At 45.5% G+C, this 26,279-nt stretch overlaps 1 protein-coding gene across 1 annotated transcript in view; it reads left to right on the top strand.

Moving 5' to 3' along the window:
* Positions 1–14,510, top strand: part of LOC146789714 (WD repeat-containing protein 48-like) — a 75,550-nt gene extending 61,040 nt beyond the window's left edge. Inside the window, exon 3 of the mRNA XM_085632049.1 lies at positions 12,742–14,510. Within this exon, the coding sequence (XP_085488175.1) occupies positions 12,742–12,837 (96 nt within the window). The 3' untranslated portion in view covers positions 12,838–14,510. The remainder of the gene's footprint in view (positions 1–12,741) is intronic.
* The last annotated feature ends 11,769 nt before the right edge of the window (positions 14,511–26,279 follow it).

Genomic DNA, 26,279 nt, shown 5'->3' with positions numbered 1-26,279 from the left:
CAGCACTTTGAAAACTTGTGCGTCATCGCGATCACTTTTGCTTTCAGAGCCATCGCGATCACGATGACGCACGCGCACACACAACTCCCACTTCTCCCCCTCCCCCACCACATATTGCGTCTCCGGCCGCTTGCGCGCGGCCAACGCTTCAACAGCACTCTCAGTGGTTACCCTGCCTCTGCTCCTGCCATGAAACCTTTGTGGCCACTTCAATTTTCAGCTTGACCTGTCAGTCTTTTAATCTCCCCATGCCGTTCCCTACACCACCTCCCACAACAGTGCATGCCCCCAACACCACTCCGAGGTCGCTGCTTCTTCCAGCTCATGACGATGCTTTTTCAGCTGAGAAACCTGCTGTGCCGTCCGGTCTGTCGCATAAGTAAAAACATTTTCATTAAAAACAAGCAACACCTATTACGCTCCTTGTATGTCACTGTGTTACCGTTACTGCAGCCCACTGCTCCCCTGTCCACCTCTGACAGAACTACTAATGGACGGTCCCCATCTAACTACTGCCTACTCCAACTCAAGCAAATGCAAGAACGATTGCATTGAAAGCTCACTGGGGACTTGAGATATGGATCCCGACGCCCACCAGCCGCTGACTCGAGTGTAAGTGAGGCCAGTCCGGACCAAGTCACTGTGACCCCAAAGTGCAGCAATAGAGCAGTTGCTCACCACTCGCATGGCACCTCCGCGGCATTCATCCCGCTACTGCTGGAACCGTGTAGTAAGTATAGCGGTGTGGCCCACGATTCTCAATGCTCCTATCGTACTTGTTTAGACCAGGAAGAGTCATTTTGCAGTGCTTAACAGTAAACGGCACTTAACTGTCCGCCTTTGGGCGTCCTTTGTCCTGGGCCCACACTCCTGCTGGGACAGCGCCTTTGTAAATGGAGCACTCCCAGAAGCAACAGTTATATCTGCAGATGGTAGAAAAAGGTCTGTTAGAAAGAGGCGGGTCATGCGACATGCTAATCGATACTGTGCGAGAATCAATCACGCAGTTCGTCGTGGGCAGTAAGCGCTATATAAAGGTAATCGTACCTATTACAGCGAACTATTCCCTGTAGGGAGTCATCAGCTGTTATCCCACCAGTCTTTCCCAAATACTTCGCAGTCAATTGTCTCCCCCGACTTACGAATGGTCTAGAAATGTTCCCCATGCACCATGTTTACTCACGAGTGGGTTTCAGAAAGCATTTTTTTTTCTAGACTTGAATGTTCGATTTCATGTTTCTTTATTTAGCTTCTCTGTTCAATGTGCTCGTGATGCCGTTCTCTGATGCAATTAGGGTAAAATCACATACAGTTTGTATTTTCAGTTATATTTTCATCACGATGGTCTGTGATATTTTCGGGCCTGTGTATGACACATCTCATTGTCGGTAAGAGCAACAAAAAAGAGCTGAAGAAAGAAAGTGTGTTGAATGGATAATACACCAGCTGCAATGTTTGTGTGCCCATCTCTACTGACAAGGTCGATAGCTTGAATTAATTCTCTCGAGTGCATATGATAATGACAGTAGCGGCTGATACTGACTAGGGGTGGTGAGCTGGGTGAAGGTGAAACGAGGGAGGGGGGCAATAATTAAAAAATAAAAAGCACTTACCTCTTTACCGACGAACGCCGCCTCTTCTTTGCCGGCCTCCTGGCAGGAAGCACACAACCCCCCAGAATTCCCTGACCTGGTCTGAGCACCGTGGTTCGGTGCTCCGATAAGGGCTGGCAGGCTGTGCATGTTCTCCAACCAGGCTGTAATACAGCCTGTGTGGACAACATGCAGAGTGCGCATTACGCTTTGACCGCCCTGAGACAACAGGCCAAAGCATCATGTGCACTTTAGGTGCTGGCACCACTCTTACCCCTGTGACGCATGGGGAGCCCAGCCCAGCCACCCTGGCTTCAGCTGCAAGCTGAATGCAAAAAAAACAAAATGATAATAACAAACGTTATCATTTAATTTTTTGCATTCATCTTGCAGCTGAAGCAGTGGGAGATGCTCCTCCGCCTTAGCCTTAGCGAAGGAGCCGCCACTGGATAATGATGAAAACAAGCATTTTCAATGCAATAGGTCTCGCATTTATGCGAGTTTGAGCTATTGACATTGCAAATAACAATGCCTTTTATTTTTGTTTTTGTTTTAAAAACATAAATAAAAAGCATTGTCATTTACAATGCCATTAGCTTAAACTCGGGAAACTGCGAGACCTATTGCATTGCAAATGCTTGTTTTTAGGTTGAGCATGTGCTAGCGCGCATTCGCTGCTCTGGTGATCTGGTGTATGTACTGTACGGTGGAGAAGCCCCGCCCACATTTTTCTTTAGCTTGTGTCTGACCTTCATAAATGCTGGTGTCTAATTCCTTCATAGGCTTTTAGTCCCTCCTTATTGGCGTCAATGTCGCAATTTGTATCCTCCCATGGCTACTGGCCCCTTGACTTCGGTTCTTACTCGTAAGCACTATGTTCTTTAATGAGTTTGTCCTACATAAGGCACGATGTGCTTTTATTACATTCAGCGCTCTGTGCGCGCTTTCACTTTAAGGTGCCAGGACAATCGCGACCACTTGTCTTTCTTTGCAGTCAGGCACCCCAGGATGCGAAGCACTCTCCATTAGAGCCCATTGTTTGGCGAAGGCCGCCCGTCTTTCTCTCTCCCTGCATGTATGTTTCGCATTGTGCAGCCTCCCCCACCGCCGCTCTCGCCTCAACAGAGCACTGCTGGGGCTGAGCTCTCTGCTGTTTTCAATCGGCCTGCATGCTCCAGCTCCGCTGCGTCACTTCCGCCCAGCCAAGCCCTGCTGTGGTTCTGCGGCTCTGTTCGCAGGAGGAGAGTGGCTGCCGCGGGTGGTAAATACAGGTATGCGGGAAGGGTTGTGCGGCCAGTGCGGGGCACAGCAGACCTGGGGCGGTCACTGGACAAGAAGGGCCCAGCCCACGGACAGTGTTGGGAGCTTCAGCCGTTCCAGTTCCGCACTGTCTCTCTTCCTTAATTCCGCGGATAAGGTCCGCCTGGGGAATACTGTTGTTCTCCAGGCCTCCCCTGCCAAGGAGTCGCCCCTGCTTGAGCTGGGCTCACCATGGTGATAGCAGGGATGCGAACACTGTGCCAAGCTCCTGCGGGGGTAGGTGGGGAAGTTTGAGTGCCAAGCACTGGCTTCAAGGTCATTCTGGCAATAGGGACAGATCCAGGGGTCCGTGCATACGTCCATCTCAACCCCGGTGAGTGTAGAGCATGACACCATGCAAATTAGTAGACGCTTTCACCATCCCTGAAACGGTTGCTTCTCGACCACTCTCACTATTGAGTTATTTTGGTACCATAAACATGAGCGGGTGTGACCTGGACCATTGAGTGGAAAACTTATTTCTTGTGTCTAAAAGTGTGAAATACGTTATCCAGTGGTGTTTTTAATGATGTATCCTGTGATCTATTTCTGTTACATTATGCAGTGTTAACAATCGAAAATTTCTATATTTATTACTAGCCTGAAGCATTGCCAACCCTATAAGGGAGTGATCCAAGGTCTGGGTTGTCTCCGGTGTGTATCGAGTGTGCAGATGTTTGTCCCGTTTTATGGCGCTGTGGGGACTCTTTAATTTATGAAATTCTATAAAGCCTGAATTCGGCACAAGGTCGTGCGTGCGTTTATTGTAGAAACTATGTTCCACAGGCATAACATAGCAACATGACCAAAAAGTGTCTCCAAACTCGGGCAGCGCAGAGTCGTCCCCTGATTTCCCCCCCACCCCCCCCATTACCCTCCTCCCAACACCGTTGTCTGTCGCCAGAATGACACTAGCTTGGTGTTTTCTTCCATAACCTAAGGTGTGCATACAGAGTTCTTATACATAAGGCAGTCGTCAAACACCTGTCCTTGGAACAAGTGGGATAAGTGCTGCATTCTTGTAATTGTCCACTTTATCCTCCCTCAACAGGTCCCAATGTATTCTCTTTCATTGATATCTCTTCTTCCCGTTTCTCCCCATCGTTATTGCCTGTTCACCCTGGAATAAAACGCTGTTCTCTGCATGGTGCTTAGGAACTTTAACACCACCTATTATTAGATCTCCTCTATGCTTCTGATTTTAGTAGCAGTTTAACTCTCTGTGCCTGTAGATCTTGTTAATTAATTAGCATTACCTCACTTATTTAGCATATTGAGAGCAGTGCAACACGTTGCCGTTATACATATAAGAATAGCAGTATTCTAAGTTTTGCTTATATATGTGTGTTGGGAATCGCTTGGGTATTGTCTGTGGAATTGGAATTTGCCTAGCATTCTGACGGTAAGTTCCAATTCTATTAAGGACCCGGAGGCGAGGATTATGCTTTGTCTCTCTTCGCTTTATTACACACAAACTTGTACAGCAGCCAGAGATTTCGAAAAATTTCCAAAATACAAAAACTACAAAACTACAACTCCCTACAACCAGGGAGGAACACAAATACATAGTCCTTCCATTTCCATCGCGTTAGGTACATAGCGTCCTGTTTATCCTGTCACTTCCTCTTTCTTCGCGTAAGTTACGCCATTCCATTACTGGCCCTGTTTTGAGCCATTGTTTCCAGGAAAAAACAAAAGAAAGTAAGTTGAGGAAAAAATCTCCTACGACTAATGTAAAAGTACAATAACAAACAATCTACAAGGATCATGCCAAACGGTAGGCAATCACGTCATCAATACCACAGTAAAAGGTTAAATCGTTTACTTACTGCCATACGGGAGGGTTCACACCACTGTGCCGCGGTGGGATAATCCTCGTCTCCGTGTCCTTAATAGAATTGGAACTTACCGTCACGATGCTAGGCAAATTCGGATTCTATGGCAGGACCGGAGGCTTCGGATTATGCTAGTTCAAAGCTTACTTACTACCAACTGTGCCACATCCAGCACCGGTTTAAAATAAAACCTCTTAAAAGTGGAGTCGGAAGACCAATCAGCAGCATGCATCAAATCTTCCAAACGCGCTCTCAGCGCGAAAGCTTTAGAGGCCATGGCGCCCCTGGCTGAATGGGCGCCAAACTGCTTTGTATCAATACCAGCTTCCTGCATGACCCAACATACCCACCTAGCTATGGTAGGAGAAGAGACCGCTTTGTGTGGTTTTTTGAGAGCTATCAACAGTTGTTGCTCGCCCGGAGTTCTAGCGTTAAGGCTTCATATGCCTTTAAACAGTCCACCACACACAGTTTAGGGTTCTCTCTAAAAGCCGGATAGGAAACCGACCGTGAATGAGACTTAGTGCGCCGGCCGATTGTGAAAACGACCCCTTCCGGAGAAAAAGTTTGTGCCAAAATATCCAAAGCCCGGACGTCTGAAACTCTCCAACAGGAGACCAAGCACAGCAGCATAGCGAGCTTAGAAGACAACTCCTTCAAAGAAAGGAACTTATTGAGTTGCCAAGAAATAAATAAATTCAACATAAGATTGACATCCCATAAAACGGAAATATGAGGCTCCTGTGGCAGTGACAACAGGATACCCCGCAAAAGTCTGCAGACTAAAGGATGTTCTCCCACCGGAGATCCGTCTGGCGGAGCATGACCCGCAGAAATTGCTGACCTGATCGCATTGATCGAACGATACGCCAACCCATCTGACGCCAACCTTGCCAAGAAATTCAAGATGGGTACGGCGTCCGCGACCACGGAATCCAGATTCCTTCGAAGACACCAACGAACCTATCTCGACCAGGCGGATCGGTAACGTTTTGTGGTACTGTCTGCCCAAGCCTTTGACAAGAGGGTCTCGGCGTGTCCCGAAAGGCCCGTCAGCCCCCACTGGTGCCGGAAAGTCGCCGCACCATAAGGTGGAGCGTCCCCTGTGTGACTATCTGATGCGGAACTCCGTCCGGGTTCAGAAGCAGGTGAGGGCACCGGGGGAGTAGGATTGTAAAATCCCAGGAAAGTTCCAGAAGAACCGGAAACCAAACTTGAGACCTCCAACAAGGTGTCACCAGGGTTACCTCTGCCGGCGGATCGGCGCCGCCGTCCTCGTTATCATGGAAAAAGGTGGAAACGCATAGCCCCGTTCCACGCTGCAATCCTGAAGGAAGGCATCCGTGGCTAGGGCCAGTGGGTCCGGTCTCCAACTGAAGAACCGAGGGACCTGATGGTCCAGCCGAGAGGCAAAGCGGTCTGCCGACAAGGGGCCCCAAAGAGTGTTCAACCACTGAAAAATTTGAGGGTCTAGTTTCCAAAGGCTGGAGTTGTAAAGATGCCTGGAATGCCAGTCCGCCACCCGATTGCTGTGGCCCGGAAGGTATTCCGCCGTGACCGAGATATGGTGGTCCAGGCAAAACCCCCAAAAGTCTTTCGCTAAATTCGCCAATGCCCAGGAACGGGTGCCTCCCAAGTGATTGACATACCGCACGGCAGAGATGTTGTCCATCTTCAAAAGGACGCAGGATTGAATCCTGTCCTTGGTCCAACATCGTACCGCAAATGAACCTGCTAGAACTTCTAAGCAGTTGATATGAAGAGCTTGCTTGTCCGAGGACCAAACCCCTCCGGTGGAGAAATCCCAGCAACGAGCGCCCCAGCCTGACCTGCTAGCGTCGGATTCTTTTACAAGGTCTGGAACCGAGTCGAAAATCGCGCGTCCGTTCCACGCCTCCATATGGGACAGCCACCATGCAATCTCCTCTTTTGCCTCTGCCGAGAGTGGAACCGATAGATCGTACGACCGGCCCTTCCTCGAATGGTACGCCTTGGGTCGCTGGAGGGCTCAATAATGCAGGGGCCCCGGAAAGATCGCCTGAATCGAGGACGAAAGGAGACCCACCAGACGAGCCAGGTGCCGCAAAGAGGTGTAAGGCTTGGAAATCGTTTGCCGCAATTCGTGGCGGATTTTCGCCATCTTCCTCGAGGGAAGCCTTAAGGACGCGTGGACTGAGTCCACTACGAACCCGAGAAATGTTACTGATTGTGAAGGTGCTAGAACCGACTTTGCCTCGTTGATGATAAAACCTAGGCTCTGTAAAAGAGACAGTTTGATTGAGCTGCCGCGATAGTATCCAAGGACATTGTGCCATAAGGAGGTCGTCCAAGTATATGCGTATGCCCCGAGCTCGGAGGAATTCCACCGCGGGATGGAGCACCTTGGTGAAGCACAAAGGGGCCGAGGAAAGACCGAATGGAAGAGCGGTGAATTTGTAAACCAGATCTCTCCAACAAAATTGAAGGAACCGTCGATTAGGGGGATGGATGGGAATCACCAAGTAAGCATCCTTCAAGTCTAAGCGTGCCATCCAGTCTGCTGGCAACAGGACGTCGCGAAGAAGATGGATCCCCTCCATCTTGAAATGACGGTACATCAACCAACCGTTGAATTCTTTGAGGTTGATAACCAGTCGGCGACCCCCGTCGGCTTTGTCTATCAGAAAAATATTGCTGAGAAAGCCCCGAGGGTGCAAAGTTGATCGGCGAATGGCTCCTTTGCGGAGCAATTCGGAGACCTCCTCGTCGATCAACTGTGCATCTGAGAAAGTAAATGTCAGCGGTCGAGGCCGTGCCTCCTGTCATGGGTTTCTGTAAATTTCTATATGGAAGCCCTGAACGGTCTGAAGAACCCATGCATCTGAGGTTATAGCTGCCCATGCATTTTGAAAAGTCGCTAGTCGACCGCCGATGCGAACTTGCGCTGCTGGTATAACACTTACCACTGGAGTTGGCTCTGCCGGAATTGGACTTGAATCCTCCACGGCCTCTGAAACGCTGTCCACGCGTCGGGTAGAAGTTTGTGTAATTCGCGGTCGACTTATTCTGTCCGCGACCAGAGCCTTGTCCCCTTGAGGGATTTTGTTGGAAACCTCGGCCGGACGAGCAGCCCCTGCCTCGTCCGGCACCGCCGAAAACCCGCTGATTAAATACTATCTTGATGCTGGATTGAGCCTTGTCGAGCGAAGTGAATGTAGAAACAAACTTGCCTAATTCTTTAATGAAGCGCTCCCCGAACAAGCCACCCTGGGCCACCGCTCCAGCTTCCGAGGAGGCCAGGTCTCCCAGCTTTGGATCAAGCTTAATCAACAACGAGCAACGACGCTCGGTTGAAAGGGCGCAATTAGCGTTGCCCATAAATATAATAGCCCACTGGGCCCAATTGGAGGGAACTTCTGGGGAAATGGGGGACCCTGACACCTTTGCCTCCTCCGCCATGTCTAATATCTTCGTCATCAGTCCGATAGCGTCGAGGAGCTTGTCCTGACAGGACCTCCAGGATCTATCTATACCCTTCCTAGGGTCCTTCACATACTTAGCCAGAAATGTGGCTGTTTTTGGATACAATTCCGGCGTAGAAGCTATTTTGTTGGGCAGGGAAGGCCTTGGACACTCTGCTCGTAAACAAGCCCTGGCCGCAGACCGGGGGTGCATAATCTCGTCCGGATTAAGCATGTCCGCATCCTCCTCCAGCGGCACAGAAGTAGAAGGATTAGAAGACGGCCGCCACGAACGAGAAGATCCCGCCTCCTCGTCCGTGTCCCCTTGAGTATCATCATGACCTGACCCGGGGGAAGGAGGATCCAGAGTATCCTGAGGGGCGTCCATTGGAGGAGTCGCTGGGACGGCCAACGACGTTTTAGCCAAAAACGCTGTCTTTAGACGCGCAAAAGCATCCACGTCCACCCCTTCTGGGTGCTGTATTTTGGACGGCGGAGGACCCTCTGCAGGCTGCCCGCCGGAAGGCACCGGTGGATCAGAGCGCGCCGCAGCCAACCTATTGCATTCCTGCACAATTCTGTCAGAAAGGCGCTGCTCCATAGGACCAACAACCTCATGGACCACCCGATAAATGGAAGAGTCCACGGCGTCAAATCATTCCTCATCCCAGGGCATATACTCCTGGACTTCCTCCTCGTAATAACCTGACCAGCCATCCATAATGCAATAGAAGGTAAGTAACAATTGAATACAAACATAAGTGCACCGCACAGACAGGTGGCTAAAGGTAGGAGAACTACCAAATAGGGGCAGGCCGAGGACCCCAACGATCACAATGGGCTTGCACCAACCCAGAACGCGCTACTGCCCTCAGAACCCGGCAGGGCTAAACTGCCTCCCTGCGCGTTACTATTTAAAGTGAATGCAAAGTAATTGCTGAAAATGGTTATTGGCGCGTATAACGCGAGTGTACTGTTCAATTAGGGCCCACAATGTGCACAAGAAACACCAGCGCGACTTCGCGCGTTCAACGCGGGTAAACCCGCTATACGGACACCCACCGGGGCATTCAATCGAGAATTGCGGGAAATACAGTCTGTTAATATGGACGTCTAAGGTGAGGCAGCAATGGGGACAAGGCTCGGCGCGGAGAGCAACGAGACGAGCGAGTCCCCCTAGTGGCCCGAGAAGGCGCCGCAACAGCAGGGGGAGTGCCGGCCGCGTAGGAGCGGAAAAAACGTTCCCGCGGCCGGCTTAGGACTCTGAAATGGGAACACAATGGAACGCTCACATTAATTCGCGCGTACAATCTTAAAAGAAATCATAGCGCTCACATTAACCCCAAAATATAGAACAAAGAAAGAAAACAACTTATCTGGCTGCGGGAGCAGCAAAGAAAGAGGAAGTGACAGGATAAACAGGACGCTATGTACCTAACGCGATGGAAACGGAATAAGGACTATGTATTAGTGTTCCTCCCTGGTTGTAGGGAGTTGTAGTATTGTAGTTTTTGTATTAATATGGTCCTTTTCGAAATTTTTCGAAATCTCTATGGCTGCTGTACAAGTTTGTGTAATAAAGCGAAGAGAGACAAAGCATAATCCGAAGCCTCCGGTCCTGCCATAGAATTACGTTTGACAGCAGATATTCATTACTTTTAGGTCAGGAATACAGAACTGGTTAGGTCGTGCTTGTCCCATGTAAACAAATCTTATAAATAAAAAATACCTATATATGTACATAGGAGGTGCTTTGCTACTGCCCTTTTTAGGGCTTGCGCCTGCTTGCAGTGCGCAGCACTGCTCGCGCAGCGTGAGCCCTTTAGTAGGGGGTTTCAAAATGTACATAGAAATGGCACAAGCTTGTGCGTGTGCATTTTCTTTTGTTAGGCCTATTGGTGTCTGTTACACGCACCTGCCGTCACGTGGTTTCAATTATCGTGCCCAGACACGGGCGTGATAATTGAAGACACATGTCTCGCTGTGGGGTGCGCACCACTCCCGGGCTTCTCCTTTTTTGGATCCATTTCACGGGGAAGTAAGTAAATGAAAAACCACTGACATCTTGTTCTGTGTTGGAGTTGCATTAATATAGCTCTTATTACCCACTATGAGGCACTGGAGAGCTCGCTGAATGGGTAGCATACTACAGCAAGGAGTGTGCTCGGAAAAAATGTTGGATGTGGCAATTGTTTTGGTGGTATGCGTGATGAGCAGTCTAATGCAGTAATCGTGTCGCTATGGTAATGTAACTGTTACGTCTGTAGTGGAATGAAGTAGGGTGAAGAGAGTTTCACATGTTTGTTCTTGTGTACCATGGGATACCAGTTGTGGCACTTTTCCAAGTGTGGCTGCTGGAATAGCCTTTTGTTACATTTTGGAAACAATCCAAGAAGGACGCTTTCTTTAAAAATATTCGACCTTCGAGGAGCTGCGGGGAGTGAGTCCGTTCGAAACCGACCATCTGGAATTTTCACCTGGATGAGAGAATAGGTCTCATACTGTGTTTCAATGGCAGCAAGAATCAAGTGTTCGCAGACTGCTTGTACCTCTCCTGGCTCTCACAGATGGAGGAGACTGACATGGGTTCGACTGACTAGAATGGTTCAGCCCATGTTGAGGGCGCGTACCCTACCAATTTGACAATCGACGCAATATCTCACCTGGTCGATATCCTACCAGCTTGGGGAGTGCCCAAGGCAACGTTTTGGCATCAACCTTTGCGAAGGTACTTCCACGCGCCATGCCTCTGCTGCAGTGCAGAGCAAGCCCTCTGTCACGCTGCGCATATGTTGAACTTGTGCCAGGTGCTGTCCCTTGCGGCACCGGGTGCCACAGAGCACACCACTTGGGGAGGGAGAGGATGCCTGCGGTGAGGGCACTGCTCTAGTATTCTTAGTGGAAGGCCTCGGGCTCCTGTAACTTTAACAGTGGGATGCGCGCGTGTAACAGACGGGGGCAGTAGTGCGAACCCCCAATGACTGCAGTCCTCATGCAGCTACCAATGCGGGGCAGTTGTCTCCTGTTCTATACCTTGAGAGATGCTGTTAACCAACGCCCGGCTAACTCCAGGGCCTTGGCGTTGAGGACCATAATGGATGCCGGTGCTGTCCAAATTAAGTAAAAGACAAATTATGCAGCACATTTTGTGGTAGTATTATTTAATTACTGTCATTTTTAAAATGATTAACACTGTTTGGATGCAGGTTTCACCTCATTAGTACCAGTATACCATCCAGATGCAGTAATAATAAACAGAAAGGTGACCAATCAACCTTTGCGAAGGTACTTCCACTGCACAACAAAACGTGTTGCTGCATATTTGGTAACTTTTGCAGATTATGCAGCAGATAGTGGCTTATATGGCAAATGCGGTAAATTACTTTGTATATGCGGAAAACGCAGCAGCTGCGTATTCACAATTCCTGTGGCCATTCTTATATTTGTATCTTTTACTTCTGTGTTAGTGAGAGTATGGCACAGTTTGTTCTAAATCTGGCTAGAAACTCTATTTCTTTCTATTGCCCTGCATTGACAGTTCAGACCAAACCATCGCATTATTAAAGTTTGAGCGATTGGTGTTGCATTATTTAGCAATGCCAATAGCTCAAACTTTAATAATGTGAGCCTTATTGCATTGCAATTGCTTGTTATTTATTGGTGTGGTCAGCAGTCATTAACACTTTTGCTTACGCCCACCACAGCATTCAACAGGGGATGATGGGACTGCTCACACTGGCCATTGGATCTTTCTGATCACACATGCACATCTTTCTAACAAGCATTTGCAATGCAAAAGGTCTCGCATTTGCTACAAGCAAGGCTGGCAGTAAAAGAACCGCAATTACTTGCCAGCCTTGCTTTTCGTAATCAGCGACTATGAGTACAAAGTGTGTGTTTACGCACCACTTGTAGGTTTAAAAAATATATAAATCAAAGGCATTGTCATTTACAACGCCAATACCTCAAAATATAATAAATGCAAGACATATTGCATTGCAAATGCTTGTTATATTATGGTGTTGACATTGGTGTAGCGTTTCTGCCATTAGTAAGGCCTTTTAGCTCAGTGGCCTTTCTGGGGTTGCCTCTGCATGAGATTCTTAGGTTTCTTCCTCACACCACAGTCCCAGCCTTCTTTGCTGATCTGGACAGTGTGTCCTGGTCCATTTCCTGTTTTGCAGCATTGTTCTGTTGGTGTCAGATTGTGCTGTATGAGGGACTTCAATATGTTGTGCTGTGAAGCATTACATTGTGCCATCTGTTTAAAATAAATAATTCTTAGCAAATCTGCCAGAGGTATTCAATAATCCTTGTAAAGTTGAAAAAATATATATACATTTCAAGAAGTTGTAATCCTCAGGGTGTCCGGTGTAACTCGTAAGTAACTTTTTTCCTTGCTTTTCAAACGTTAGATGCTTGGTAGAAATAGAATGTAATGTATTTGTGATTTTCAGATCTTTTTTGTAGTTCTTTATAGATCTACTTTATCATTTCATTTGTGCTGGGTTTAAACTGCAAAGTCCCCTAGTAATACAGGTATACAGAAAGACTAAATTCTGCTCTTTTTCTCAGGTATTGGATCCCAATATGGACCTTCGAACTGTGAAGCACTTAATTTGGAAGAGTGGAGGTGATCTTACTCTTCATTATAGGCAGAAATCAACATGAAAAGACTGAAAAGACTCGGATGGTTGTTGTTTTCTTTGATCTTAATGTACTGGTTCAGAGAGTAGTACTGTAGGCGCTCTCTGGCCCTTTGAGGTTATCAAGACTTCCAGCGAGTGATTTGGTATGGGCAGAACTTGTACATTGAATTGAAGTGACTGTGACACCTGTAACATTGGAGGAGAAGAAAGGATCTGCCAAGATGAGGATGATGCGTTGGAGTGGCTCATGTTCGTAAGATTTACGGGAAGTCAACCTGTGCCCGTCATTATCTTTACAATGTATGTCCTCCTTATGTATATCCATAACATAATTTAATCATCTTTATGCGTGATATGAAACACTCTTTTGCCCATAGTTACTGTTAAGTCGATTTCCAAGCATGCACGCTCTTTTTAAGTGCATTCCATCGTTAATGTATTCTGACCCTATTTTAACAGGTTTTTTTTCCCACAGGAAAAAACAGCACATGCTTACATTCGAAACTAGTATATTCTGCACAACCTGAATCCACTTTTAACTCTGAAATAAGTATAGATTACCAGATTTGTTTTATTTCATAATCTAAAACATGCTATTGCAGCAAGAGTGATCTGCATCATTAGGATCAACTTTATGTAGCAGGGTGAATTGTGATGCTGTGCATCATAATTGAACAAGATATCTGTAAAACATTTTAGATGGCTGGAAAATCTAGTTCAAGTCCTGCATACTCTCTCAATGACATTTAAAAAGTCTTTCTGTGAAGAAGACAGGCAGCTGTTCTCTTATATATGGTATCTTTTTACCATTATACCTACTCCCAATTAATTTAAGAATTCCCTACTGTTTGTTCATTATAAAAATAGCAAAGCAAATAAATATAATATTTAGAATATGAAAATGAGTATTGATTTTGTTACTAAAGCTGGATACAGATCTTTTTTCATTCTGCGATCTTCCCAATCAGTCATATACTTGAATGTCTACTAAACCTATCAGACTTCACAATTCCGCCTTTCCAGGGTCTTTAATTGCCATTCTAACCCAAAAAACAGTTTCTGAAATGTGGCAGTATATTGTATCAGCATTCCAAATGTTTAGAAATATAGGTACATTTTACTGGCATATAGCTTACACTTTATTAGGAGCAGGTATGCTTCTTTATCCCATCTATCCCAGCCATATTTAAATTGAAACCACTGTAAATTAAAGACTGGGCAAGGTAAAAGAGAAGGTATATTTTTTATCTTAGATTGATGGTGGGCAGAGATAGATTCCATAAATTCTTTGTTACTTTAACATTTTGTGGTGTTGGCTATCCAAGATTGTATAATTTTGATACGTCCTACTAATTTGTTTCCAGGTTCACATTTTTGTTCAGCATCATACATTTTTGTCTCTGAAGTACTAAATATTAATTGTAATTGTTTTAATACAAAGTTTCCTGTTACTTTTAATCATGTCTGATTCAAGATTTGTTCTTATAAGCATGTGTCCTTCCTAGTAGTCTATTCCAAACCTTTTTCTTGTCTCATTTTAGTGGTTTAAAATGTGATGACATTTCACCACAACCAATCCCACCACTCCCTGCCCCCTTTAATAGATTAAAGTCTGGTAGAATGGAACAAACCTGTCTGCAATGCCAAGAGATCTGTATTGAATGGATGTATATAATAAAATTATTTGTTTAAAGTATTTCTAATGTTTAAGCATGTTTATTATATTCCTATTGTGTCAAAAAGAACCACAATTTTTGCAGATTAGACTGAGAACTGGACACTGTATAAGAACTGCTGTGCCAAGATAGATGTACCTAATACCTTAATACTGTTAACCCTGCATAGATTCCATTTTTAAGTCTGATTCTAATGTCTTCAGAAAAATCAACTGTACTTTACAAAACCAGTATGTTTGAACCAGTGCTCATGTGCATTTTTAAAATACTTCTAGTCAAAGCACAAATCGCCTGTAAACTACTTTGTGTATGTGAAACAGTAAGCAATCTATGGAGCAGCCCTACAACACTTCGAGAACAGTATCAACATCTACAACTCACAAGTCAACTCCCAAAATGGAACTTCTAAAAATTCATCATTGTCAAATCCTCAGCAATGGAATAATCCTTCTGGCACCACCCCAGCAACCAGACCTGACTTCTGAAAAGTACCTCAAACAACCCAATGTGACCGATTTCAGATGACTGCTCAAGACATTGAAGTGTTTAAGAATTCAAACTGTTTTCCTATCTTTGAGTTGAATGTCAGTCACTGAAAACAGCTGATCTCCCTTCCACTTTTCAGAGTTCTCAACATCACAGGTATATTTTGCTCTTCAGATCTAGGGAATTATAAACAACAACAAAAAGTCCCTAGGAAGGAATGAATGAAGAAAGCAATCAATAAGGACCCAATCAGTGCTTATTTTTAAAGACTTGTCAAGCCGGACAGTGGTCATAAATTTTACTGATACAGTAATGAAGCAAAATTATCAAAGAAATTCTCAAAGTAGGACACAAGCCTGTGTCCCGTACAAATAATAGGGAGAGGAACAGAAACAACAAAAAGGTTCAGGCAAAAAACGTTTGTTGCAAATGGCAGGAATAGAGAGTGAACAAACAAACATTACATGGAACACCCTTATGTATCATACTTAGTATTGCTAAGAACATATAGGGTGTTTACAAGTGTCGACGGCGTTTCGATCCTACAAACGAAATATTAGGATCATCATCAGGACAACATTGATTATGCCTGTACAGTTAAACCTGAATAGCCTTAAAAAAGAGGAGGGAAGAAGAGAGAGAAAAGCAAGATAACAGTTAGAAAGTAATAATTCAATAAACATGATGAAAAAGGGGGTTAAAAAGTCTGATTAAACACAATATTGTACGTCATCTTATATCAAGGAGCAAAGAGTGATGAAGAAACGAATAAGAAGGCAAAGAAAGGGGGGCAGATATACTCACACAATAGTGAATGTACACGGTGTCAAGAATCTTACGAGGTGTATTTGGGATCAGTTTCCAAAATAACCATGCAGACCAGTGAGAAGGTAAATTCCAGACAGCTAAGTACAGAATTAAGTGGCGTTAGGAAGAAGAAGGTCATCATAAGACCTTAATCAATGTTCGAGAAATCAGAGGTATGCTGTGCATAGTGACAACCAGGTAATTCGACCGTCGATGCAGACAATATATGTAGCAAAACAAAATTGTTAGGACAGAAGGCTGTCCGGTAAGTATACATGCCAAGGGGAGGGAGTGCGAAGGACTAAGGTTTAAGAATAACCTTGTGACAGAGAAGTGGAGTGCTCTGTGTGCAAATAGAAGGTAAAGATTAGGTGTAGTTCGAACAAGGGGGGACAAGGAAGGTAGAACGACAGGGGAGAGTAAACTCACTGTAACGTGAGTGAGAATAAGTGCGTAACGGGAATTGGAGGCGGTTGGAGCCGTAAATAAGAGGAATCGTCAGGAGGACTTGGAGTAACATGTGGGTACACTGTGGAGAGAAGAAGGGAATTAAAAGCCAAGACAAGAAGTAGCGCCAGCAGAGTGGGGTAGGGAGAACGGGAGGGCTCACCGGGGTGGTAGAGTAATGCACAGGTCCGTTAGTGCGGGGTGCGCGATCCGTAGTAGCGGCAAGAGCCGCGACTGTAGGGATAGCCTGATTGACGGATCGTCAGGAGGGCTGGAGTTTGTCCACGGAATTGCGCTATGAGGAGAAAAGGGGATTAGGGGCCATCGGCAAGGAGTAGTCATCAGAATAGAAACGGGAGGGCGGGAAGGCTCACTGGTAAGATAGAAGATTCGTTACTATCCGTCAATGCGGGGAGCGAGGTCCGGTGATACGGCTGCTGCCATGGGTGGAAAAACAGGACTGTGTTCAGGGAAAGGCCGCTGGTTGGTCGGCCCGAGCAGCGGCGTAAAAAGGGAGAAAGGACAAGATGGAAAGAAGGTTGCCATCTTGGAAAGGGCTGAAGAAAAAGAAAACAGTGTTGTAATTGAGAAAATAATAGAGAAAAAAGGAAGTGTTACAGAGAGGGAAAATAGGAGAAAGAGTAGATGACAGGTTGGGTGATTGCGTACAAAGGTGACAATAAGGTGCTAGTTATAATTCCAAAGGAATTAGAGAAGGTAAAACGAAGTATTTGCAGTAGTTGCAAAAAGCCAGGAGGCAGTAGAAAACCAGACATGGAAACAATTGGACAGACTGGAGTTAAAAGAATTACCAGTAATTACTCATTGAATTGTACAATTGATTTCTTAGTCAATGGGGAGAACAGAGTTACAGATCAAATAGTTGTGGACCAGTCCTCATGTCTGTTCAATCCCGAGTTGAAGCTATCTGTCTTCAAAATCCATTTTAGTTCCTCTCTGTTCAGTGTTTTCATGATATCACCTCCTCTTGGAGGCAATTTCACAGCAGAAATGACAGTCCACCGAATTTCATCCTCGGAGTGTTTCTTTTCCAGGAAATGTTCAACCAATGGTGCTGTGAGGATTTTACATCTAATTCTACTGCGATGTTGAGAAATTCGAAGGTGGATCTTTTGCGTCGTCTGGCCAATGTAAATCTTATTACAGGGACAGAAGATCGCATATATGACATTGATAGAATTACAATTGGTGAACATTTTTAATTCATTTCTGATGTTGCCAAAGACAAAAACTTTACACTCAATGGTCAATGCACATACTACACAGTTACCACATTTAGCATGACCTTTCAATGGTGGAAGAGACCAGATATCATTTAGGGTGTTGATGGTTGTCTTCTTGGTAGTAGTGGGTAAGGCTGCACGAACCAAGTGGTCCTTAATATTTTAATTTTTCTTGAATGCGAACAAGGGACGTTCCAAGCGGAGATTACCAGCATTCAGAATTAGCCAATTATTAAGGATGCTTTTGCGTATGGAGTTAGACACTGTAGAAAAGGTGGTAACGCAAACCAATCTGTTGGTTTCAGACTTAGGTTTGGGTTCAAGGAGTGCTTCACGGGGACAGTACCAAGCACGTTTCATGGAGTTACGTACTAATCTCTTAGGATAGCCCCTTTTGGATAGTTTGGTGGAAAGTATTTTAGCTTCATGAAAGTAGTCCTCCTTTAAACAACAATTTCTGCGAATTCTCAGAAACTGAGAAAAAGGAAGGGAATCTCTCAAGGCACGTGGGTGACTGCTGTTGTAACTTAACAAGGTATTCCTTTCAGTGGGTTTACGAAAGAGACCGTTGACAAGATAGCCATCTATGTGCTTAATGGTAAGGTCAAGGAAAGGAATAGAGTCCCTTTGATGAGTCAGTGAAAAATTTAAGGACCCCACAATTGTTATTAAGCCAATGGAGGAACGGAGCGAGTAGATTTTCATTTGCCTGCCATATCATAAAGATATCATCAATGTATCTTTTCCACTTATAGATACAGGATCAAAAAGGATTAGTAGTGGTCAGGATACAGTTCATTACTAGTGCATCCATGTATAAAATAATTCAATTTGGGGCAAAAATTGCGCCCATGGATGTGCCTTTGACTTGTTGGTAAAAAATGTCTTCAAACATGAAAAAATTCTTAGTAAGACAAACTTCTAATAGTTGCAATATGAAGTTTGTAGGAACTGTGTGGGGTCGAGGTCTTTGATCAAGGACGGTTTCCATCACAAGCAACGAATCCCTTTGCGGTATATTAGTATAAAGGGATTCTACATCCAAAGTGCAAAGAATGTTAAGTTTGGGGTCATATGGGTGGTGCTCAATCAGGTTAATCATAGACATACTGTCACGGATGTAACAGTCAGTAAGGGGAACAAAGTCCTTAATAAAATGATTAACATAATGGCCTAACGGCTCAAGAATAGAGCCACATCCAGAGACAATAGGTCGTCCAGGGGGTTTCTCAAGGTTTTTATGAATCTTACGGAGCGTATAGATTACTGGCATCCTGGGACTTTGATATTAAGAAATTGGTATTCTAGTTTAGAGAGGAAACCTTGTTGTAGGCCTTCATCCGTGATCTGTCGAATGAGGGTCTGAAGTTCCTTAGTAGGGTTAGTATTTAATTTACAATAATGGTCAGTATTTGCCAATTGGCGATTAACCTCATCTTTATAGTCCTTTAACAAGATACATTGATGATATCTTTATGATATGGCAGGCAAATGAAAATCTACTCGCTCCGTTCTTCCATTGGCTTAATAACAATTGTGGGGGCCTTAAATTTACCCTGACTCATCAAAGGGACTCTATTCCTTTCCTTGACCTTACCATTAAGCATATAGATGGCTATCTTGTCACCGGTCTCTTTCGTAAACCCACTGAAAGGAATACCTTGTTAAGTTACAACAGCAGTCACCCACGTGCCTTGAGAGATTCCCTTCCTTTTTTGCAGTTTCTGAGAATTCGCAGAAATTGTTGTTTAAAGGAGGACTACTTTCATGAAGCTAAAATACTTTCCACCAAACTATCCAAAAGGGGCTATCCTAAGAGATTAGTACGTAACTCCATGAAACGTGCTTGGTACTGTCCCCGTGAAGCACTCCTTGAACCCAAACCTAAGTCTGAAACCAACAGATTGGTTTGCGTTACCACCTTTTCTACAGTGTCAAACTCCATACGCAAAAGCATCCTTAATAATTGGCCAATTCTGAATGCTGGTAATCTCCACTTGGAACGTCCCTTGTTCGCATTCAAGAAAAATTAAAATATTAAGGACCACTTGGTTCGTGCAGCCTTACCCACTACTACCAATAAGACAACCATCAACACCCTAAATGATATCTGGTCTCTTCCACCATTGAAAGGTCATGCCAAATGTGGTAACTGTGTATTGACCATTGAGTGTAAAGTTTTTGTCTTTGGCAACATCAGAAATGAATTAAAAATGTTCACCAATTGTAATTCTATCAATGTCATATATGCGATCTTCTGTCCCTGGAATAAGATTTACATTGGCCAGACGACGCAAAAGATCCGCCTTCTAATTTCTCAACATCGCAGTAGAATTAGATGTAAAATCCTCACAGCACCATTGGTTGAACATTTCCTGGAAAAGAAACACTCCGAGGATGAAATTCGGTGGACTGTCATTTCTGCTGTGAAATTGCCTCCAAGAGGAGGTGATATCGTGAAAACACTGAACAGAGAGGAACTAAAATGAATTTTGAAGACAGATAGCTTCAACTCGGGATTGAACAGACATGAGGACTGGTCCACAACTATTTGATCTGTAACTCTGTTCACCCCATTGACTAAGAAATCAATTGTACAATTCAATGAGTAATTACTGATAATGCTTTTAATTCCTGTCTGTCCAATTGTTTCCATGTCTGGTTTTCTACTGCCTCCTGGCTTTTTGCAACTACTGCAAATACTTCGTTTTACTTTCACTAATTCCTTTGGAATTATAACTAGCACCTTATTGTCACCGTGTACGCAATCACCCACCCTGTCATCTACTCTTTCTCCTATTTTCCCTCACTGTAACACTTCCTTTTTTCTCTATTATTTTCTCAATTACAACACTGTTTTCTTTTTCTTCAGCCCTTTCCAAGATGGCAACCTTCTTTCCATCTTGTCCTTTCTCCCTTTTTACGCCCCTGCTCGGGTCGACCAACCAGCGGCCTTTCCCTGCCGTTAACACAGTCCTGTTCTTCCACCCATGGCAGCAGCCGTATCACCGGACCTCTCTCTTCCCGCATTGACGGATAGTAACGAATCTTCTATCTTACCGGTGAGCCTTCCCGCCCTCCCGTTTCTTTTCTGATGACACTACTCCTTGCCGATGGCCCCTAATCCCCTTTTTTCCTCATAGCGCAATTCCGTGGACAAACTCCAGCCCACCTCACGATCCGGCAATCAGGCTATCCCTACAGTCGCGGCTCTCGCCGCTACTACGGATCGCGCACCCCGCACTGACGGACCTGTGCATTACTCTACCACCCCGGTGAGCCCTCCCGTTCTCCCTACCCCACTCTGCTGGCGCTACTTCTTGTCTTGGCTTTTAATTCCCTTCTTCTCTCCACAGTGTACCCACATGTTACTCCAAGTCCTCCTGACGATTCCTCTTATTTACGGCTCCAACCGCCTCCAATTCCCGTTACGTACTTATTCTCACTCTCGTTACGGTGAGTTTACTCTCCCCTGTCCTACCTTCCTTGTCCCCCCCTTGTTCGAACTACACCTAATCTTTACCTTCTATTTGCACACAGAGCACTCCACATTGGCACCGCCTCCTGCGGTTAGTCTTACTTACCCGCTCATGATCCGTCACTACTTGGTTCTCGCCATCCTTCTATCACCGCCTGTCCTCACAATTGGTTCATCTTATATATTCGGGTTAGTCACTCCTTATCCGCCGCACGTCCTGATAAATTCTTCATTACAGCTTCTCTGTCACAAGGTTATTCTTAAACCTTAGTCCTTCGCACTCCCTCCCCTTGGCATGTATACTTACCGGACAGCCTTCTGTCCTAACAATTTTGTTTTGCTACATATATTGTCTGCATCGACGGTCGAATTACCTGGTTGTCACTATGCACAGTATACCTCTGATTTCTCGGACATTGATTAAGGTCTTATGATGACCTTCTTCTTCCTAACGCCACTTAATTCTGTACTTAGCTGTCTGGAATTTACCTTCTCACTGGTCTGCATGGTTATTTTGGAAACTGATCCCAAATACACCTCGTAAGATTCTTGACACCGTGTACATTCACTATTGTGTGAGTATATCTGCCCCCCTTTCTTTGCCTTCTTATTCGTTTCTTCATCACTCTTTGCTCCTTGATATAAGATGACGTACAGTATTGTGTTTGATCAGACTTTTTAACCCCCTTTTTAATCATGTTTATTGAATTATTACTTTCTAACTGTTATCTTGCTTTTCTCTCTCTTCTTCCCTCCTCTTTTTTAAGGCTATTCAGGTTTAACTGTACAGGCATAATCAATGTTGTCCTGATGATGATCCTAATATTTCGTTTGTAGGATCGAAACGCCGTCGACACTTGTAAACACCCTATATGTTCTTAGCAATACTAAGTATGATACATAAGGGTGTCCCATGTAATGTTTGTTAGTTCACTCTCTATTCCTGCCATTTGCAACAAACGTTTTTTGCCTGAACGTTTTTGTTGTTTCTGTTCCTCTCCCTATAATTTGTACGGGACACAGGCTTGTGTCCTACTTTGAGAATTTCTTTGATAATTTTGCTTCATTACTGTATCAGTAAAATTAATGACCACTGTCCGGCTGGACAAGTCTTTAATAATAAGCACTGATTGGGTCCTTATTGATTGCTTTCTTCATTCATTCCTTCCTAGGGACTTTTTGTTGTTTATAATTACGTAATTCCCAGGGTCCCTGGTCGACCTTATATGGGTGCTCTTGTTGCTATTTAAATATATCTTCAGATCTAGGGAGCTTATGAATTTACTCGAGTGGGACATATCTTAAAAGGGATGTAGACAATACGTTAGACACCCTTCTATCTTAGATGTCTCACACCATGGAGCACTATGTTATACTTAGTCTTAATGGCTGCGTTCATTGCAATGTCTCACACCTGGGACTCATCATTCTTCCATAGAACTATGACATTTTGTCTAAGAGTGGTAGATGCATGCTATACACATTCTATACAAGTGCTAAGTAACATAGGTTTTCAGATCTGTGCTTAGAAGATACATTTGGTACACTAAAAGTACACCTAAAAGATAGAAATGGTGTGTATTTCGATGAATTAATATCCATGCTTCATTTTCTACCATCAAACAGGGTTTTCAGAAGCAACTACAACTCTAAAGAAATGCTTCTATTTGTAGAATGTATTGGCTGCAGAAACACCTCCTGTGCACACTCCTGACATCGAGTGTTGGGCCCGGACGCTGCAATTTGTTTTTCTCGAGGGTTATGGTCTGCGTCATAGCTCCTCCACCCTGAGGCAATGTGCATGTTGAATGGCTCCTTTTGTTAGATTAGATACTTAATGGAGAAAACAAGATTGGAAATCAACAGCAAAAACTGTTGGAACCGTGTAGGAGTCAATCCGAAAGCAACTAACTTCGACATCATTGCCTTCCCCACCTATTGAGAATGCTGGTCTCCGGTTAATGGAGGCTGAAAAGGACACTCTTTAGAATGTGCTCTCAGTGTGGGGCGAAGTACGCCTACTCTGACACCCACAACGTCTGTAACCTGTGTTGATCGCCGGAGCACAAATAGGACTGTGCCATGTGCGACATATTTGAAAATAAGAAAGCACTTTGAAGCAGATTGGATTGGCGGGGCTAGCCCACAATATGAAGATACCAACGGAGGCGGAGTCTTCCCCTAAAGAACCCCACCAGCTTCACACCAGCGAAGGTGAGATGGATGCCGATGTCACAACTGGAGGAAGGTATGTTATCGCCATCCCCTTCTGATGCCTTCAATGAGTCCAGTGGGTGTGAAGAGTCGGATGTGCAGGTCGATGACACAACGCACCAAGCTCCGCTGCCAGGGTCGGGCCCGGACGAAAACAACTTCAAGGGTCGTAGGTACAATTAACCCACCCCGCCAGAAGAAAATCCTACATAAGTTTCCTCGAGGCCACGGTGCACCACATCCCTCGGGCTCTTGTCGACACTGAGAGCGTGCCTCAGAGCCAAGACAGGACGAAAATATTCTCTATCCCGATCTGGTGACAAGGCCCACAGAGAGGCATGGAGCCCACACCAGGCTGACATCGATGTCAAAACAACCATCGACCTCGAGCCACAAAACGCCCATGCCATTCTTCGGCACAGGACAACCACTCGAAGCCGAATAAGCGATCGGTGTCAGGCTATAAGGATTCAAAACACTCCTCTACTCCCACTTAAAAGATCACGGTCTGTCTTTGAATTAGAAGAAAACCATGACTCCATCAGTGCCAGAGAAACAGCCTACAGTATCGCAAAAACCAATAATGCAGGCAGAAGGGAATGTTTTTGAAGGCTTTCACTAATTCATGCAGAAGCGGCACCATAACTAAACGTCCAAAAGACAAAGTCAGGACTTAGATTTTCCACAGCCACTACCAAAAAAGGTAGCAACAGAACATAGGGCCACATGCTCCATGCCATTAAGTCAACCTGTCACCACACATAGTTACCCGAGAAAGGCGGGGCCAGTATCGGCCCAGCCGCAGATATGGCAGGTCACCGACCCCCTCCCCTCGCCTGCTCGCCTGGCCCGGCGCGTTGCACCTTGTCAGTATGACGTGGTGGGCGCACCGCGCCGGGGATTGGCTGGTGGGGGCAAACCCTTGGTCCGGAAGCGATTAAGGCGCTTCCGGGTCAAGGGGGGGCAGGGGACAGGCCAGTTAGAACTGGCCTGTCCCCAGTAGTAAGAATAAAAGGCCGGGGAGCGCGGGACTCGGACTCTTTGTCCCGCACTCTCAGGCATACGGCACGCAGCCTCTGGGAGGCTGCTAACTTTTTGTTTACTTTATTTTACTGCAGGTCTTCGTGTTTACGGATTTCGTAGAGGAAGCGCGTCGCTGAAAACTCGGGCGGAGAGCGGGACTTGGAAGCTGTGCTGCGTCACTGAAGGACCATGGAGGTTGCCTTATCGAGATTCGCGGGATGCCCAGTCCCTGTGTCGGTTTCTAAGGGCTCTAAAAAATGCAGAGTAACTGGCTTAATGTTTAAGATATGAGATTCTTGCTTTTCAAGGTTGCGGGTTCAATTCGGGGAGAGGAGTTGGCTTGCTGGCTCGGGCGCTCGACCCCGGACCTGGCCAGCTGGGTTCGAGTCTCGTTGATGACGCCGAACATCATGTGATTTTGGGCAAAGTCACTTTCCCGTTGATTTTGTTCGGTTGGTTCTCTTCGCATGTTCTGGAGCAAAAAATGTAGGGGTAGTGCTAATTTGAGGATGGTTGAAGCCGTGCTTCGTGTTTCCCATCCATCTTGGTGTTGGGATGGCGAGGCAGGAGCGGGTAGCTGCGGATAGTATGACATACAGTGTGCCAAGAATTTTTTACATTGCGGGTCTTTTTGGGAGCAGAGTAGCTTGGATATTGTGTAGGTTGGTAGGTGTTTGGCCTTGACTTTGGTGTAGCTCAGCTAGTTGTGTGTGGGCCATGATTTCAGCCGCAAGGCAGGGCGGGAACAGCAATAGGCTACGCTCTGCTGGTGACAAAGCAGGCAAAGTAGGGGACGCTAATGGTGTTGAGTTCCATCAGCGGCGGCGTCCAATTTTGACCTGCTTTTCTGCTAGGGACACAACGGATCATGCACGATATGAAGAAAGGCCCCGTATATTTCAATTGCATTTCGAAAAGGGGGAGAGGTTGTGGTGTGAGGGCTAGAGCGGCCGAGTTTGGGTTGAGGACCAGGGATGGAGCCTCAGGGTAGCGTACACATCCTGTGAGTGTGGACAGGTCTCCCCACGCATACCGGTTGCTCATGCACTGGAATGAGTACATGAATGCGTTCATTGTGTAATGTACAGGAGTGAGTCCTTGTGTAACGTAGCGGGTGCTCATTTAGAGCGCCCCAATACCTTCAGGGCGATTTCGCGCTTTAAACATTGAAATAGAATTGTATCCTTCCATGCCTTGCACAAGTTCGCACAGGCTAGAGAAACAGTCAGGTCTTGTGTTCCCTTGCGGAACATAACTGTGTTGGTTGTGTGATGAAGTGCTGACATGCTGGCAATCCGCCTCTTGTGCTTCAATGATCCTCGTGTAGGTCATGTGGCGCAATTGTACGCTCTCGAAGAGAAAGTCCGTTTTGTGGGTTTTGTCTACTGCGGCAACGTGGACTATGTTGTGCTATGTTAGGCAACGGGTGCTAAGCTAGGCGGTTTCAATTGAAAAGTGAGTACGAGGCTCCTCGAGTATTGCTCATGGTAGGCACTCTCCTTTGGGGGAGTCCAATGTTACCTCATGGGATGCGACCAGATGCTATGCATGGCAATCCCAAGTGTAAGTCGGATTCTAGTGTCCCTGATGTAGTGCAATGTTTCATATGGGATGGGACTGGCGGGGCGCTCTCAAGGGAGTTTGCTTCCAATGATCCTGGGGTAATGCATTTGGTCTTATGTTAAGAGCTCTCAATTTCTGAGTCTGATCATCAATTGCGGTTGACGCCCCTGAAAAGGTTCTCGGGTAGTTGAGGCCGCACCTGCAGGTGAATACAGACGAATAAGGCAGCTGATGTTTGCCGCTCCCCTTTTTTAGTTTTCCCTAATGAAGGCAAGAGCGTTCAATAGATTCAATGTTTTCAATGCTGAAGCAATTGCCTTAGGAATTATGGTTTGCTGTCAAAGCCAAAGGATATTGGGCGCTATAGATTGCTTTGATTTTTACAACATTACAGGCTTCGGATCAATGGGGAACACACAAGGGTTGTACATGCAAGTCAGTACTCAGTGCCTTAGAGGCAGCATATACATTGGACCCAATTCCAAACTGTTTGGAAATTCATTAGATGGTTGAAAGCAATGCCTTG

The sequence above is a fragment of the Triturus cristatus genome, chromosome 10 (genome assembly GCF_964204655.1).
Source record: "Triturus cristatus chromosome 10, aTriCri1.1, whole genome shotgun sequence".
NCBI lineage: Eukaryota > Metazoa > Chordata > Amphibia > Caudata > Salamandridae > Triturus > Triturus cristatus.
Note: the sequence above shows the minus strand (reverse complement) of the source record. Positions and strands in the feature narration are given on the sequence as shown.